This window comes from Neltuma alba, unplaced genomic scaffold, assembly GCF_004799145.2.
Source record: "Neltuma alba isolate B1F8T4 unplaced genomic scaffold, ASM479914v2 tig00010376_pilon, whole genome shotgun sequence".
Lineage (NCBI taxonomy): Eukaryota > Viridiplantae > Streptophyta > Magnoliopsida > Fabales > Fabaceae > Neltuma > Neltuma alba.
The window spans coordinates 188,069-205,497 of record NW_021635280.1 but is presented as its reverse complement, the minus strand read 5'-3'; the positions used below and the strand labels follow the sequence as shown (position 1 = coordinate 205,497).

General features: G+C 30.6%; 1 protein-coding gene across 1 annotated transcript; it reads left to right on the top strand.

Annotated features, from left to right (window-relative positions):
- The first annotated feature begins 2,074 nt into the window (after nt 1-2,074).
- LOC114756207 (secoisolariciresinol dehydrogenase-like) lies at nt 2,075-3,708 on the top strand. Its single transcript, XM_028945139.1, has 2 exons — nt 2,075-2,154; nt 2,311-3,708. Exons 1-2 carry the CDS (start codon nt 2,111-2,113, stop codon nt 3,131-3,133), a joined length of 867 nt encoding a protein of 288 aa, XP_028800972.1. The 5' UTR covers nt 2,075-2,110; the 3' UTR covers nt 3,134-3,708.
- The last annotated feature ends 13,721 nt before the right edge of the window (nt 3,709-17,429 follow it).

The window sequence follows — 17,429 nt, the reverse complement described above, 5'->3', positions numbered from 1 at the left end:
AACTTATATATAGGACCGGAAGAAGTAATATGAATGAATGCTTTAATTATAATGATATAGGCTCTATAAGTGTATCTGAATCAAAAATTCAAATCATTGTGACTACATCCTTTATTAACTTTAAGGTAATAAACCCTGTGTTACTTATATAACACTACCTCAAATTTTAAATATAAGATCTAATTTATAATGTAATTTATACCACAAACTAAAATTTATATTTAAAACTGAAGATAATATAAATTTCTTGATTTAGTACATTCAGTTCTTTCAACATGAAGGACCCCCCGGGGATAGATCCCTTGTTTTAAAGACTCCTTCTAAAATGTTTAGTTACGTATTTTAGAAATTGTATGAGTTATTGATATTTTTTACTCAAAATATCATGTTTCTAAAATCATTAAGAATGTCAATGGCCTTATGATCTTATCGTGTGAAAACTCTTTAGTAAGTGGGAGATTGTAAATTCGATTCCACTCATAATCTCAGATCATCCATGCCTATTCCCCTAATTTAAAAAAAATATTAGAGAAAATTTAAAAAAAGATAATCATTTAGCTAATTACAAGGTGATCAATTTTTGATCTTAAATGTAAGATATTGATTTATTTTATCTTACAAATTTATAATTCTATTTACGAACAATCTTACAGACATTTACCAACACGTTTACCATTAATAATTAATTTAACTAATTTTTTAATTTTTATAAATTAGTTAGCTAGTTCTTATATTTAAAAAAAAGTACTCCTTTGGTTCTTAATATATGACCTAATTGTTGAGTTAATTTTGGTCCTAAATATAAGACCTATTTCTTATATTTATCAATTTTTTCTAAATTACCCCTATGGATATTTTGTCAACTATAATCAAGTAGAAAAGGGAGAGAGGATATTAAGGAAGATGATTATGGTGTTTTAGGAAAAATATGTCATATGTCTTATAATTAAATAACTTATCTAACTTCCTTAATCTAATCAAATTAGTTAAATAGGTCTTATATTAAAGATCAGAGGAATATTAATTACCTTCAACATTTTACAAAATAACATATAAAACGGAACACAAAATACTTTTAGAGAATGACTAAGGGTAGGAGCAATACAATTCAATATTAAACAAACAATAAATTAAGCAACTACTCATCCGAAAAAGGCAAGATTTGCTAACCGTAACTACCAAAGATGCCTTGAATGAGTCCCGCCAAAACACAAACTAGCCGAGCATACTTCTTGCATTGAAGTGTAATATTGAGTATCATTTTAATCATTAGAATTTCATAATACTACCTCTAATTCTTAATATAAGAATTAATTTGATATTTAATTTAATCTTAAATATAATATTTTAATTTATTTTGTCTATCATATTTATCCATTATTTTTTAAAATAATCCTTGTCGTAGTTACACATATTAAAAATTTCATCAAATGATAATTATTACTAATACACATGATTAACAAAAGTATTTTAAAAAAGACAGTACATATTTATTATAAATAACTAATTGATGTAAAGGGAAAATAGATAACGGAGAGAAGGAGATAAGCCTAAAGAAAATGATAACTGCAAATCTGTAATATCATTCAATAATCAAGTTTGCTGTCTAATGAACAACTCAGAATTACTTATACTAAAATAATAATAAAATTGAAAATAATAATAACAACGGCTAATTCTAATAATAAAGTAATAAAATACTGATAAATCTAAATGAATCATAAAAATCTAACTAATCTGTATCCTAAATAGTTCAAATATTCTAGAAATATAACAAAATCATGATTATTTCTTTTTATATCCTATCACTAACTTTACTAATTTTTTTAATCTATTTAAATTAGTCAACTAACTCTCACTAAGGACTAGAGAGCAGTATTTATTATTAAAAAAATTAATTTCATAAATTTTACGCATATTTCATATTTCACCCGAATTATCCTGATTACGTTTGATTTTTGTTTTTTTTTGCCGACTAATTACTTTTGGATTCACCCCACACGCTTATGTCTCTCTCTATATATATGCTTATTGTATGCGCCTTGGTATAATTAACATAGACAACATATATAATTTCGGTCTTCTAAACCTGAGATCAACAAAAAAAATCATGGAAGAAGGGCTTTCATCAGTCACTCCGATCGCCGCTAAGAGGTAATCCCAAACCTACACACACACACACACACCCACCAAGACACATCACTAATTAAATTCATCGAACGGACGCATGTTTTCTCGGATAATGCTGATTAATCTCCTGTTTGCTTAATTAATATTGGGAAAACAATATAATTGCCGCGATCTGTACAGGTTACAAGGTAAGGTGGCTTTCATCACCGGCGGTGCCAGCGGCATCGGCGCCGCCACTGCAAGGGTTTTCGTCCGTCACGGTGCCAAGGTAATGATCGCCGACGTTCAAGATGACCTCGGCCGATCCCTTTGTGATGAGATATGCTCCTCCGTCGGCGGCGGAGCCAATATTTCCTACGTCCACTGCGACGTCACCAGCGATTCCGACGTCGAAGCGGCAATCAACGCCACAATCTCGAAGCACGGCAAGCTTGACATAGCCTACGGCAATGCCGGCGTCTCTGGCAATCCAGACCCTTCCGTTCTTGCGATTACCGAGGACTTCTTCAAGCAAGTTTTCGCAGTCAACGTGTACGGATGCTTCCTCGTGGCCAAGCACGCGGCTAGGGTCATGATCCCGGCGAAAGGAGGGAGCATCATCTTCACGGCAAGTATAGCGTCGGTGAACCACGGTGGCTTAGCGCACGACTATGTGGCGTCGAAGTACGCGGTGGTGGGACTAACAAAGAACCTCAGCGTTGAGCTGGGCATGCACGGCATCAGAGTGAACTGTGTGTCGCCGTACGCGGTGTCGTCGCCGATGATGGTGAACGGCCTGAGGATGAAGAAGGAGGACATAGAAAAGGTATATTCAGAAGCTGGGAATCTGAAGGGAGTGATTCTGAAAGCTGAAGATGTTGCAGAAGCAGCTATGTATCTTGGAAGCGATGAATCAAAGTATGTGAGTGGACTTAACTTGGTGATCGACGGCGGTTATAGTCTCACAAATGGGTCTGCCGGACAGGCCGTGACGAACCATTTCAAAACCATGAACTCTCATTGAAGTTTTCCGGTACGGAAAGAAGAATCTGAGGTTATAAATCTGGTTGGTTATGTCTTTTCCTTCTGCTAATAAGCATATTTGTGTGTGTTTTTGTTTTGGCAAATTCATTTGTGTGTGGGGTTAAGGGTATTTGTGCTCTCTAGTGAAAGAAGTTGTATGTACTCATAACCTTTTTTTTTTTCCCAGTATTATCCTGAAAGTACTCTTCCTGTTTTTAATATAAGATTCATTTTATGGTGCAATTTGCACTCCAAAATGATTCTTATATTTAGAACAGAAAAAATATTAAAAAATGAGTAATATTACTCGTCTAAACGTCATTAGTAATTTTTGATGACAAAGGCGACATTATTCTCTTTTTAATACTTTCAAGTAATATTAAGAGAGAGAAAAACTTTGAGATGCTAGCAACTCTCTTATAAATATTTCGAGTACAAAAATATCCTTAACCTTTTATACATATACATACACACACACAGAGTACCAATAAATAAGTGCTTGGCTGTTTGATTCGTCTGATATTCAGAAAAGTTCAGGGTGATTGGATTCATATACAATGGAAAGAACATTTATGATCTTGTGTGTACTCTCAGGTCCGTGGCACAATTGTACAGACAGAACGTTGAATATGTGTGTGTGTATGTTGAATAATTAGTAATGAATGAATATATATATTTATATATATATATATATATCTCAATGAGTAAGTTTCCAGATTTCTGATGGAGTTCCAAATTATTCATGATTTTGGAGTATTTGATTTTCATTTGGCAAATCTGAATATTCATGTAATTAAAATGCCAGTATCCAAATTAGGAACACAAGTTTCCTTGAATGACTAAGAATAATTAAATTTAGTTATCGGATTAAATGTTAATTAGACAAATTATAACAACGTAAAATAAAGGAAAAATAAGTTATGGTGTCATGGTTTTGCTTTCCCGCGTCGCTTTTTTACAAGTAAAATGACGATTTGAGACATATAAGAGCAGATAGGAAAAGGGGAAAAGTTAATTGTAAGGGGAGAATTATAATAAAGTTTTAAAAAAATAATTACTAAAAAAGTCCTAATAAAAATCTAAACAACTTGTAAAGTTTCATAATAAAAAATAACAACTTCTTAGATTTGTTTTATAATTTTTTTTTTACAATCTCATTATAATCCTCCATAATTGTAAAGGGAATGACTTCCTTTCACTAGCTGGAATATAAGTCATTGGATTAAATTTGGTCATTTAAGTTTTATACTTTCTAATTAAAAATATAAATTAATTTATATACATGTTACTTCTATATTGCCTCCATCCTTCACTCCTTTTTGGATGGAGAGAAAAAGAGAGAGTAAAGAAAATTAGGGGGAAAAAAGGAAAAGCAGTGTGGTTTTTCCTATTTAGATGGGGGAGGAAAAATGAAAGGAAAGAAAAGTTGAGAAGAAAATGAGGTTTGGGACCTACCCTATTTTCCTCCCAACTTTTCTCTCCACATATTAAGGAAAACAATTAAAAAAACTCATTTTTCTGTGCTTGTCCTTGGGGATGCTTGGATACCTAGATAATCACTTTTCAGAAACATTTTTCTCAAATCGAGACAAATTTCTTCACATATTTACTTCGTATACTGTAAAAACATTTTTAAAACTATGGTTTTGATATTACCTAAACACCTCCTTCTCTCCCTCATACCTTTTTTTTTTTCCATTTTGAATATTTGGCTTTGCACATGTAAGCTCTCAAATCTAGCCACGCATTTATTAATAACATTGGATAATGTTTAATTTATATATTTATTTTAATTATATTTTCTTTTAAAAATTATCCACTTTATTACCTTCAAAAATAATATTCTTCTCTAAAATTAATAAATTATTTGGTTTAAAATACAAAATTATGAAATTATGTGTTCATCAAATTATTTGATTATGCTAACATTAATATCATTTTGCTATTTTAATATTGACTTCGATTTTAAATATGATACGTTTTTATATATAAGGATATTTTGGTTATTTATATTTATATTTTTGTTTTTTTCTTTTGTTTTCTCTCATCCATCGAAATAGAAGATGTGATAATATTTTTTTCTTCAGTTTTCTCTTCTCTCCATTTTCTCTCATCTTATTTTCTTTTTTCTAAATTTTTCTTCCCATCCAAACGTAGCATAAATGTAATACCAATTTTGTAATATAAATAAAAGTACATAAAAACGGAGGAAATAACATGTTGCCTACTTTATAACATTAAATCACAACCTTAATAAGTTTCTGAAAATCACTATTTAGATCTAATAATATTTTTTGCCAACATTCAAATTTAATAATATATACTTTAAAAAAATTTTATTCATTTTATTCATACTGGCATTAAGAGGAATTATATCATAATCAGAAAAGACATTAAATTATATATATATATATATATATATTTATATAGAGTAAAGAACAAACAACCAAAGGCTTTTCAGTTTTCATATGAAAATCAAAAGGTTCTACCAATTAAGGAAATATTGCAACAAAATCCTGTCCAAGAGAATTAAATAAAAAAGTCTTTTAAAATAATCTAATTATTTTAAAGTTTCAAGAAATCTTATTGCAAGAGAATTCATTTATTTAATTACCAAATTACTCTTTTTTTTTAAGTTTGTATTGACAACTGAAAGAGTAATTGTTAACAATTTAAGATGTAAATATTAATAACTATCGTGGTAAGAATTGACAAATCATGCATTACATTTTGTGATTATCAATACCTGTCACGATAGTTATTAATCCTTATACCTTAAAGTGATAAATGACTATTCTTTTAGTTGGTAATTAAATAAATAAAATTTATTACAATGAGGTTCTTTAAAACTTTAGAATAATTTAATTATTTTAAGGAAGTTTTTTGTATTTAATTTTTTTAAGTGGTACCTTATTATAATTTTTCTACCAATTAATGCTCTCAGGACTGACAATGCAACACGCACGCGCAGAATTGAAAACCAAATATATGAATTGACATATAAAATATTGTAAGAACTTAGAAATTATTTTTTAATAAATTTTCAATATAGATCATAATATATATTGTTAATATATGTATATGTATTAATAAATAATATATGTATCTAACTTTTTATAAATCATATCTTGAATTTATAAGTATGAAGATTTAATTACTAAAACTAAAAAATATGCTCCGACAGAAATATATTTTCAAGACAAAACAAACAAAAGAGGGGGCCCAATTTAATTCCAACCTTTCATCAATAGGGTTGAACAACAGTGCGAAGTACTCAGCAACATGGTGAAAACAAAGTCAACGGTTTACACAAATATTGCTAAAAAAAAAAAAAAAGAGCATGATGAAATATGCTTTAATTAGAGGGGCATAGGATCAATAAATGCATATCTGTCTCCAAACCATTTTGACTTCATGGATGCACGGAATCAGTTTTGATGTTGATGGCTTTGACAAATTCTTTAAACTCATTAAGGGGTGTTGGGTGATTAGCCGGAACATGATTTGCGGACCCAAATCATAGTTTGGAAAAAAATTACCTAAATATCTATCAATTTTTTAAAACTATGGTTTTATGATAAAATCATATTTGCCTATCAAAACCAAGATTTTGTAATAAGCAAAAAAATTTTGCACCCCCTACAGTTTTTTTTTTCCTGGTTGAAAACAATTATTTATTTTTATAAAAACATAATCTTATATTTTATAATTATATATACACATATTAACAATTACTATATACTGTTTTTAATATAAGACCTTATTTGACTTTTATTTTGTCTTAAATATAAAACCCTAATCTACTTTATTTCTCATATTTGTGTATCGTTTTTCAAGTTATAACCAATAAACTTGATTAATAGGGATATTGTAGAAAATATAACACCTATTTATTACAAATAATTAACTTAACTTATTTTTTAATCTATTCACATTAGTCAACTAACTCCTACATTTAGAACTAGATATAGAAATTAATATATGTTTTTATACATTGTTTATTATGTTGGCAAAAAAAATTAATAAATTTATTATTCCAGTCTTTAAAGTAGGGCCTAATTAGAGAGTTAATATTGGTCTTAAATGTAAGATTATTATTCTGATCATTAATGTAAAACGTAATTGGAGAGTTAATATGTAGACAAAGTCTTAATACCTTCATCAATAGAATCTTTATCTCACATGGCTCAGCTTCGTGACTCCATAAGAGATCAAATTGTTCACTATATACAGAATAGTCATGTCCTTTTTATTTTCTTTTTTCTTTTCAAATAATGTAATGTGTTGTTAAAAAAAAACTATTTGGACAAATATATTCCGTTACAATATCTATTATTAAGACAATTAATATGAAATTTTTGTGTGGTTATTTAATTTTGTGAAAAAAAATTATGAGATTTCATCTTTAAAATTTTTAAGAAATAATAATATTTTTGTGGGAAAAATAAATTATTTTCCTAAAAACATATTTAATTATTTTATTAATACATATACACATTAATTTTTTATTATTTATATTGTTTATGTCTTATTTATTATGTTGCCAAAATATATATTATTAACAAATTTATTATTTCAAATAAACATATATTGAAATATATCTTACATGTAATTATCATTTAAACTTATGTCTTTTTTAGTAATTTCTACATATCAAAAAGCACTCTGACAACAATTATCCAAACACTCTCACTTTATTAGAATCATTTTTTCAGAAAATCTATTCTTTCAAAATCTATTCTCTCCAGAATCTATTCTCCGGAAGCTATTCTCCAAACCATAGTTTTGCCTCATCCAAACACCCCCTAAATTTCAACTATCTATATCTAATTTGAATGGTTTAGATTTAAAATTTAATTAGTTATTTTAAATAAAAAACTTTTTTTTGAAAAAAAATTATAGTTGAGATATTATCTTTATTTTAGATTTTATCCATGTTAAAATAATTATTTTGAACAAATAAAAATAAAAAAGAAATCAAATCTTGACCATTTAAATGAGATGTAGATGGTCCAGATATGATGAGTGTAAAGTGCTCATCAAAGCAATGAGTACCGAAACTGGTTCCATGGATACACACACATGATTTGTAAGTGCTTTGTTGAGATGAGAGATAATATATCATCAACTTTAATTTAAACTTAAACGTTAATATAAGAGACATTTAAAAGGCAAAATGGATTACAAAAAGCAATGAGTTTGTTTGGTATGCCACTGAAAAAAGATGATCCATAAACATAAAAATGTTTGATTGGATTACAAAAGACATGGGAATAAATAACAGTAATATATCAAAATACAAAATTATCCCTGTCTATATATATATAACGGAATTTACTTTTTCATTGAATATATAACAACCTTGTCGACATATATAATAATAAATTAATAAACAAAATTAACTCTTGTGATATCTATGATAAAAAATTTATTAAATAAACTTGTCTATACATATAACAATCAATAAGAGAGTATAGAAATACTAGTATAATTCATGTCCCATTCTCCAAAAAGGAGGTGGTGGTAGTGATTAAGCGTGTTGGGGTGCTCTTTTCTTTGTAGCTAGTCATCTATCAATACCGAGTTCATCAGCCTGTGTCTTCGGCGTTTGGTATTCTGCAAATTGATTGAGTTCAAATGGATCCACTTAGGTTCGGTTGATGACAAACAAAAGCACCACCGCACCTTTTTGAGATGGCTATAAGCAGGTGGCCACCAACATCTCTCTTTTCCATTTCACTTTCCTGATCTTGGACGACCTTCGTTTACCTAGGACATGGAAGGGACAAAGACGATAGCAGCAGCCATGGAGATGGTAGCAGTAGCAAAGATGATGGACAGGCAATCAATAGGTTTTATGCATATTTTATTAAGGGTATTTTAGTCAAGTTAAAAAAATTATAACGGTAATAATGTCTTTTTCATTCTATTACAAGAGTTCTGCATCCTTATTCATATGTCTTAAGAGTGTAATCCTCTTTACATTACATAAAGTAATCAGCATTACAAAATATAATCATTTTTACATTACATAGACTCAACCAAACATTTGAGTTAAGTCTTTGTATCAGTATTACATGTAATCTTTTTTCATGTAATTGAATCAAACGGGCTATAAAAAAATCTTAATTGCTTGTGTGTCTAGCCCGCAACCATTTCAGTCGCAGCATGTAAAAATTTACCTGACCATTAACCGTCTAACATGCCTCTACATGACGGCTTCGCATCGTCAAATAACTGTTTAAAATATATTTTACAATGCATGGATAATTTGCTAGTTATAAATAACAGGTTGATGAAATATTAATATGTTCACCGGTAGAGGGTTGGATTTAATGAAAGGGACTAATCTCACATAACATGATAAATCAAGATTCGAATTTTCACTGTAAAAAGTATCCATATTTAGTACTCGATAGTATCTCAAACAAGATTATTTCTAATTAGAGGATACTTGTGTCCATTAAAAAAATATTAATATGTTCTCTAGTGGTGGGATTTTTTTTTTGGATTTTTTCCTCCGGTATCCCACATCCAAAGGATGCAGACTAATCCGGAGTCGCCCCCAGGCAGGGACTTCCCAGGATTTGAGCCCAAGACATGGTGGGTACGCGGCGCCTTGCCTTCCCCTTATTGAACCAGTCGGACCAGCCCTCCTGGGCATTACCTTCTAGTCCAAACTTCCCAACCTTATCATGGGCCTATTTCCCGGCCCAGGTTTCTTATCAGGGAAATTGACATGCCTATTATGCGTAATTCGAAATTGAAGCTGCTTGTGTTGGCAAAAAAAAAAAAAGAAATTGAAGCTGCTTGTGGGTTATTGCACTTGATAATGAGTGGCTTGAATTTCTGATCCTTATTATATCCTAATTTATACTAGCTTCAGTCTTTAATATTAAAACTAGTTGATTAATTTGAGTAAATTAAAAGTTTAATTAAGTTAGTTATTTACAATATCTTTTTAAAAATGTCCTTGCTTAAAGCCGGTAATATAGGTTGAGCCCGCCAACTTTTCATAAAGTGGCAAGTTGGGTTGAAGAAAATAGGAAACATTTTGATGCAATCCTTTTCAACCCGTAGCCCCCCACGGGCTTCACCAGCCCATTTTTTTTCATTTTTTTAAACTTTTTTACAATTTTTATTTTTATTTTTATTTTAATCAGAAAATATTTTATCAGTTTCCTTTAATTTATATATAACTTTGTATTTTGTTAGAGACTTTGATTCTAAATTTGATTTCTCTTTTTTTTTTTATTGTTTTATCATTTTTATACTAATAAAACAATTATTAACAATGAATTACATGTTTATATTTCAACTTTTGAGATTAATTTAATTATATAATTATATGAAAATATAAGAATAAGAAGAATTTAGTCTATAAAAATTTATATTTTAATTTAAAAAATTTTAAATATATATGTAAAAAAATTTTAAAAAAAGAATGGCAAAATATGAACCTGTCAGGAGGCGTTCCTTTTAGGACCTACTCGCATGGACTTTTACCACCTCTATCCTTGCTAATCAAATATATTAGCTATAACTACTATTATTACAAAGACTACCTTTAAAAAAATAAATAAATATAATAGACAAAATAGATTGAGGTCTTACCAAAATAAAAATCAAACGAGCTCTTATATTAAAAAAATAGAGGTAGTAATATCTAATGTGATCATTAAAATGTTATCACCCCCTTTTGAACAAAGTAGAGAAAGTATAATGGAAAAAGGGCAAATGTCTTAAAGACAATCATATCCTTGTATCATAATTTATAACATCTCGCGCCATCATTCATTTACAAAAATATATAAAAATAAGGGAAAATGGCAAATAAAGACCCTTGAATATATAAAATGGCAAAATGGGACCCTGAATTAACAAAATTGCTACCAAAGACCGGGTCCTAAATATGAATTATGAAATGTTGGGCAAAAGTCAAAATGCCCATCTGCTTGTTTTTTTTCCAATCTCTTTTCTTCTTCTTTCCTCTCCCTCTCTTCGTCTATCTCTTTCCTACTCCCTTCTCCTTCTACCCTAACCCCATTTCCTCATCCCCAACCCCATATCTCCCGATTCTCTCTTCTCTCTTCTTTCTCTATCATCTTCTTTGTTCTTGTGTCCGTCTTCTTCATTTCTTCTCCCAAAGCAAGTAAATGATGGGACTAAGATGAAGGATACCAAGACAAACAAGAATCAAGCTCAGCAAAACTTCTACTGGACATTGTCGAAGCCTAGCTCAGGTAAGGAATTGGGTTCCCTTTTGTCACCGAGTTCTGGGTTGAAATTGAAGATAGTTGCGGTGGCGACGGCGGGCACTGCTAGTACGAAGGAATCGTTCTCATCTTCTGTATCGGATGCTCTCCATATATGTAGCTTGAGATGAAAGTGTATCATCTTTTGATTCACTCTTTGTTGAATCCATACCCAAAGAGGGGGATTCGAATATTGTCTTCTTTGTTCTGTTCTTCCCTTTGATTCATTGATTGGTTTGTAAGTAGAGAACGAAGCTAAACACAGAGGGTTCCCCTTTAATGTTCTTTGATTTGTTCTTTGAGTTTATGTTCTCTTTATTCATAAATGAATGGCAATGTGTGAGTTCAATGATAAGCTTTATTTTGTTGGGAAGTTTTTGGAGTGTGGACAAGCTGAACTTTTATATTCCTTCTATCTTTTGTTTTTAAAAAAAAAATATAAACAATTGAAGTCAAGGGCAATGCAAAAAGGGTAACGAAGTGGACTAGAAAGCATGAGCTGTGCATTTTTCATCTTGTATGAAAACTTTATCGGAACTTATCATTGGTTTTACTTAACTAGTAATTGGTCTAACTGAACTTGTCATGAATCTTATATCAGAAGTGCCTGCTGTCAAAGAAATCTGCATATTCTTATTTCAACAGAGAAATTTAAAATCGTATGAAAACCTTATCAGAACTTGTCATTGGCTTACTTAACTTGTCATTGGCCTAACTGAACTTGTCGTGAATCCTATATCAGAAGTGCTTGCTGTCAAAGAAATTTGCAAATTCTCATTTCAACAGAAAAATTTAAAATTGTATGAAAACCTTATCGGAACTTGTCATTGGCTTTACTTAACTTGTTATTGGTCTGGCTGAATTTGTCATGAATCTTATATCAGAAGTGCTTGCTGTCAAAGAAATCTGCATATTCTTATTTCAACAGAGAAATTTAAAATTGTATGAAAACCTTATCGGAACTTGTCATTGGCTTTACTTAACGTGTCATTGTCCTAACTGAACTTGTCATGAATCCTATATCAGAAGTACTTGCTGTCAAAGAAATCAGCAAATTCTCATTTCAACAAAGAAATTTAAAATTGTATGAAAACCTTATCAGAACTTGTCATTGGCTTTACTTAACGTGTCATTGGCCTAATTGAACTTGTCATGAATCCTATATCAGAAGTACTTGCTGTCAAAGAAATCAGCAAATTCTCATTTCAACAAAGAAATTTAAAATCGTATGAAAACCTTATCAGAACTTGTCATTGGTTTTACGTAACTTGTCATTGGCCAAATTGAATTTGTCATAAATCCTATATCAGAAGTGCTTACTGTCAAATAAATCTGCAAATTCTCATTTCAACAGAGAAATTTAAAATTATACAAAAACCTTATTGGAACTTGTCATTAGCCTTACTTAACTTGTCATTTCGTAAATAAATGTGCAAATTCAGTTATTTTAACAGAGAATCTCAAATTTGTATGAGTAGCTTATCAGAAGTTATCATTTGCCCTAATGAAGTTATCATTTGACTAACTGAACTTGTCATTTCATAAAGAAATATGAAAATTCCGTCATTTTAACAATTTAAGCTCAAATTTGTATGAGTAGATTATCAAAAGTTGTCATTCGACTTACTAAAGTTGTCATTGGCCTTACTGAAGTGGTTATTCATCCAATAATTGTGGAAATTGTCATTTTAACAAACAAACTTAAATTCCTATCAAATGCTTATCGGAACTTTTCGTTTACGTTACTAAACTTGTCATTCGCCTTAGTAAACTTGTCATTGACCTGACAATTATGAAAATTGTCATTCAAAATGTAAGTACTATTATAATATCAATCCAATCGTATCATAACCACTACATAATTTTAAATTATGTCAAGTAAGGCCAATGACAAGTTAAATGAGGTTTTCATACAATTTTAAATTTTTTTGTTGAAATAAAAATTTGCAGATTTCTTTGACAACAAGCACTTCTGATATAGGATTCATGACAAATTTAGTTAGGCCAATAACAAGTTAAGTAAGGCCAATGACAAGTTTCAATAAGGTTTTTATACAATTTTAAATTTCTCTGTTTGAAATGAGAATTTGCAGATTTCTTTGACAGCAAGCACTTCATATAGGATTCATGACAAATTCAGTTAGGCCAATGACAAGTTAAGTAAGGCCAATGACAAGTTCTGATAAGGTTTTCATACGATTTTAAATTTCTCTATTGAAATGAAAATTTGCATATTTCTTTGATAGTAAGCACTTCTGATATAGGATTCATGACAAATTTAGTTTGGCCAATGACAAGTTACGTAAAACCAATGACAAGTTCTGATAAGATTTTCATACGATTTTAAATTTCTTTGTTGAAATGAGAATTTGCTGATTTCTTTGACAGCAAGTACTTCTGATATAGGATTCATGACAAGTTTAGTTAGGCCAATGACACGTTAAGTAAAGAATGACAAGTTCTGATAAGGTTTTCATACAATTTTAAATTTCTCTGTTGAAATAAGAATATGCAGATTTCTTTGACAGCAAGCACTTCTGATATAAGATTCATGACAAATTCAGCCAGACCAATAACAAGTTAAGTAAAGCCAATGACAAGTTCCGATAAGGTTTTCATACAATTTTAAATTTTTCTGTTGAAATGAGAATTTGCAAATTTCTTTGACAGCAAGCACTTCTGATATAGGATTCACGACAAGTTCAGTTAGGCCAATGACAAGTTAAGTAAAGCCAATGACAAGTTCTGATAAGGTTTTCATACGATTTTAAATTTCTCTGTTGAAATAAGAATATGCAGATTTCTTTGACAGCAGGCACTTCTGATATAAGATTCATGACAAGTTCAGTTAGACCAATTACTAGTTAAGTAAGACCAATGATAAGTTCCGATAAAGTTTTCATACAAGATGAAAAATGCACAGCTCATGACTTCAATTGTTTATATATTTTTTTTAAAAACAAAAGATAGAAGGAATATAAAAGTTCAGCTTGTCCACACTCCAAAAACTTCCCAACAAAATAAAGCTTATCATTGAACTCACACATTGCCATTCATTTATGAATAAAGAGAACATAAACTCAAAGAACAAATCAAAGAACATTAAAGGGGAACCCTCTGTGTTTAGCTTCGTTCTCTACTTACAAACCAATCAATGAATCAAAGGGAAGAACAGAACAAAGAAGACAATATTCGAATCCCCCTCTTTGGGTATGGATTCAACAAAGAGTGAATCAAAAGATGATACACTTTCATCTCAAGCTACATATATGGAGAGCATCCGATACAGAAGATGAGAACGATTCCTTCGTACTAGCAGTGCCCGCCGTCGCCACCGCAACTATCTTCAATTTCAACCCAGAACTCGGTGACAAAAGGGAACCCAATTCCTTACCTGAGCTAGGCTTCGACAATGTCCAGTAGAAGTTTTGCTGAGCTTGATTCTTGTTTGTCTTGGTATCCTTCATCTTAGTCCCATCATTTACTTGCTTTGGAGAAGAAATGAAGAAGACGGACACAAGAACAAAGAAGATGATAGAGAAAGAAGAGAGAAGAGAGAATCGGGAGATATGGGGTTGGGGATGAGGAAATGGGTTAGGGTAGAAGGAGAAGGGAGTAGGAAAGAGATAGACGAAGAGAGGGAGAGGAAAAGAAGAAGAAAAGAGATTGGAAAAAAAACAAGCAGATGGGCATTTTTGACTTTTGCCCAACATTTCATAATTCATATTTAGGACCCGGTCTTTGGTAGCAATTTTGTTAATTCAGGGTCCCATTTTGCCATTTTATATATTCAAGGGTCTTTATTTGCCATTTTCCCTAAAAATAAACATTATCAAAGTATTATTTAAATAAAAATATCTTAAAACATATATTTTCAAATTTATATATTATAAAATCAAATAATTTTAAAAATATCTCAACTCCATGGTTCTTTGACCTCATCCATATAAGGTGTTAATTGGAAAACAAATCATGATTTTAAAAATAATTTTATGATATACGAAATAAGTATGTGATAGGAGTTTTATTTTAACTCACGTGAAAGTTCTAGGTCATATTTTCTTCCCATGTTTTCAATTCATTCCTCCCATTCTCTATATTACTTATCCGTTTTATTTATCTATTTTACATAAATCAAGAAATAAAAAAAATGCTACAAGGAATCTTTTAATCTAGGGTTAAGGTGTATCCAACACTTTGAAATATTTTCTCGGATGCGTCCAGCACCCTAAAGTATTTTCATGTGCATCCAGTGCCTCGAAGTGTTTTTTAGGGGCGCCCAGCACCCTGAAATATTTTTTTGTCTTGATGCTAGATGTACAAAAATATATTTTTTGGGGCTAGACACACTTAAAAAATATACTTTGAGATGCTGGATGTAAAAAAAAAAAAATACTTTATGGCACTGGACTTACCTAAAAAATACTTTAGGATGCTAGACACTACAAAATACTTTAGGGTGCTAGATACACCCGAGAAAATATTTCGGGTTGCTGAATGCACTTTAACCTTTTAATCTAATACATGAACCTCTCTTAATTCCCACTTGTCATCTTTGAAGGCTACTCTTCCAGGATGGTTGCTTGGTCCTTTGTGTGTGTGTGTGTGTGTGGTGCCTTGGTATAACGTATATAATTCGTCTTCTAAACCGAGAAGAACAAAAAGATGGACGCATCAATCACTCCAATGGCCACTAATAAGAGGTAATCCTAATCCTACCCACCACTAATTAAATTGATCCCATACATGTTCAATTTTCTTTGATAATAATGTTAGTTAATCTTCTGTGCAGGTTGGAAAGCGAAGTGGCTTTCATAACCGGTGCTGCTAGCAGTATCGGTGCCACCACTGCCAAGGTTTTTGTTCGTCACGATTCCAAGGTTTTAGACACACGTACTTTTTTATCGGAGACAATCCTATTCGATACACTATCAGGTATTAAATGTAGGTGTCTCTTACAGTAAAAATTTGAATTTTGATTCATCACATTGAGGGAGACTAGTTCAACATGTTTTCTTGGGCCTGATGTCGTTAACTTGTAGTCCAAACTTCTTTCAGGCCCAAACTTATCTTGGGCCTGTTACCCGGCCCAAACTTCTTATAAGTGAAATTGCTGTATACGGAAAAAATTGAAGCAGAAGTTGCTTGTGGGCTTCTTGCACTTGATATTTGAAAATATGAGAGGTTGAGAGATTTGAATATGCTCTTAAAATGCAAAACACTGGTGACAGAGAGAGAAAGAGAGGCAAATGAAAACTTTTAAGAAATAAACAGAGAGAGAGAGAGAGCACAAATGGTGTTATTTGTTATTGGAAGTTGTTAGATCTCATTAACAATTAAATGATTGTATACGTAACTTGTTTTGAAAGAATCTGGGGGAATTTGGCATCCTTTAAAATCACTTAGTAAAGCTAAAACTCATTTTACATAATTACTCCGTATATTATAAAATCATATAACATGTCAGTAGGCATATTTTAGAAACTATTTTAATTTGTGCAATATCTGTATGAAAATATGGAGCAGAGTATATACAATATTCCGATTGGTATGATGAAAGTTGAAATGAACCAAGTGGAAGTGGGAGAAAGATGGAAAAATGTGTTTAAAATGATAATTATATCGATATGTTAATAATTTGTTCAATTTAATTACTAAAATTAGGAAAATATTAGAAAACCTGTGAAATCTTTTAAAAAAATTCAAACCTACGAGATCTTAAGTGCCAATGGAGTTTCTGTCAAGGTCATAGAGCATGGAATGAACATGAAGGGGAGAATGGGGGTAATATCATTTTTTGTTGTTATACTTTGATCAAATTCTAATTTTAATTCCTGTGATTTTAAATTGTTGGTTTTCATGTCTATATTTAAAATTCAGAATTTTTTTAATGAAACTATATGAGCAAAAACCAATTATTTAAAATTATAAAGAGCAAAATTAAAATTAGATCAAAATATAAGAATCAACAATGATCCTACCCTGTAATCTTTTCATCATGTGAAAAAAAATTTGATGTGACATCAGTTGTATAGAAGTATA

Bases quoted from the DNA above. Each gene is read 5' to 3' on its own strand.
- LOC114756207 (XM_028945139.1), top strand. From the start codon at position 2,111: ATGGAAGAAGGGCTTTCATCAGTCACTCCGATCGCCGCTAAGAG. The intron at 2,155-2,310 runs GTAATCCCAAAC...CGATCTGTACAG, and splicing joins ACTCCGATCGCCGCTAAGAG to GTTACAAGGTAAGGTGGCTT.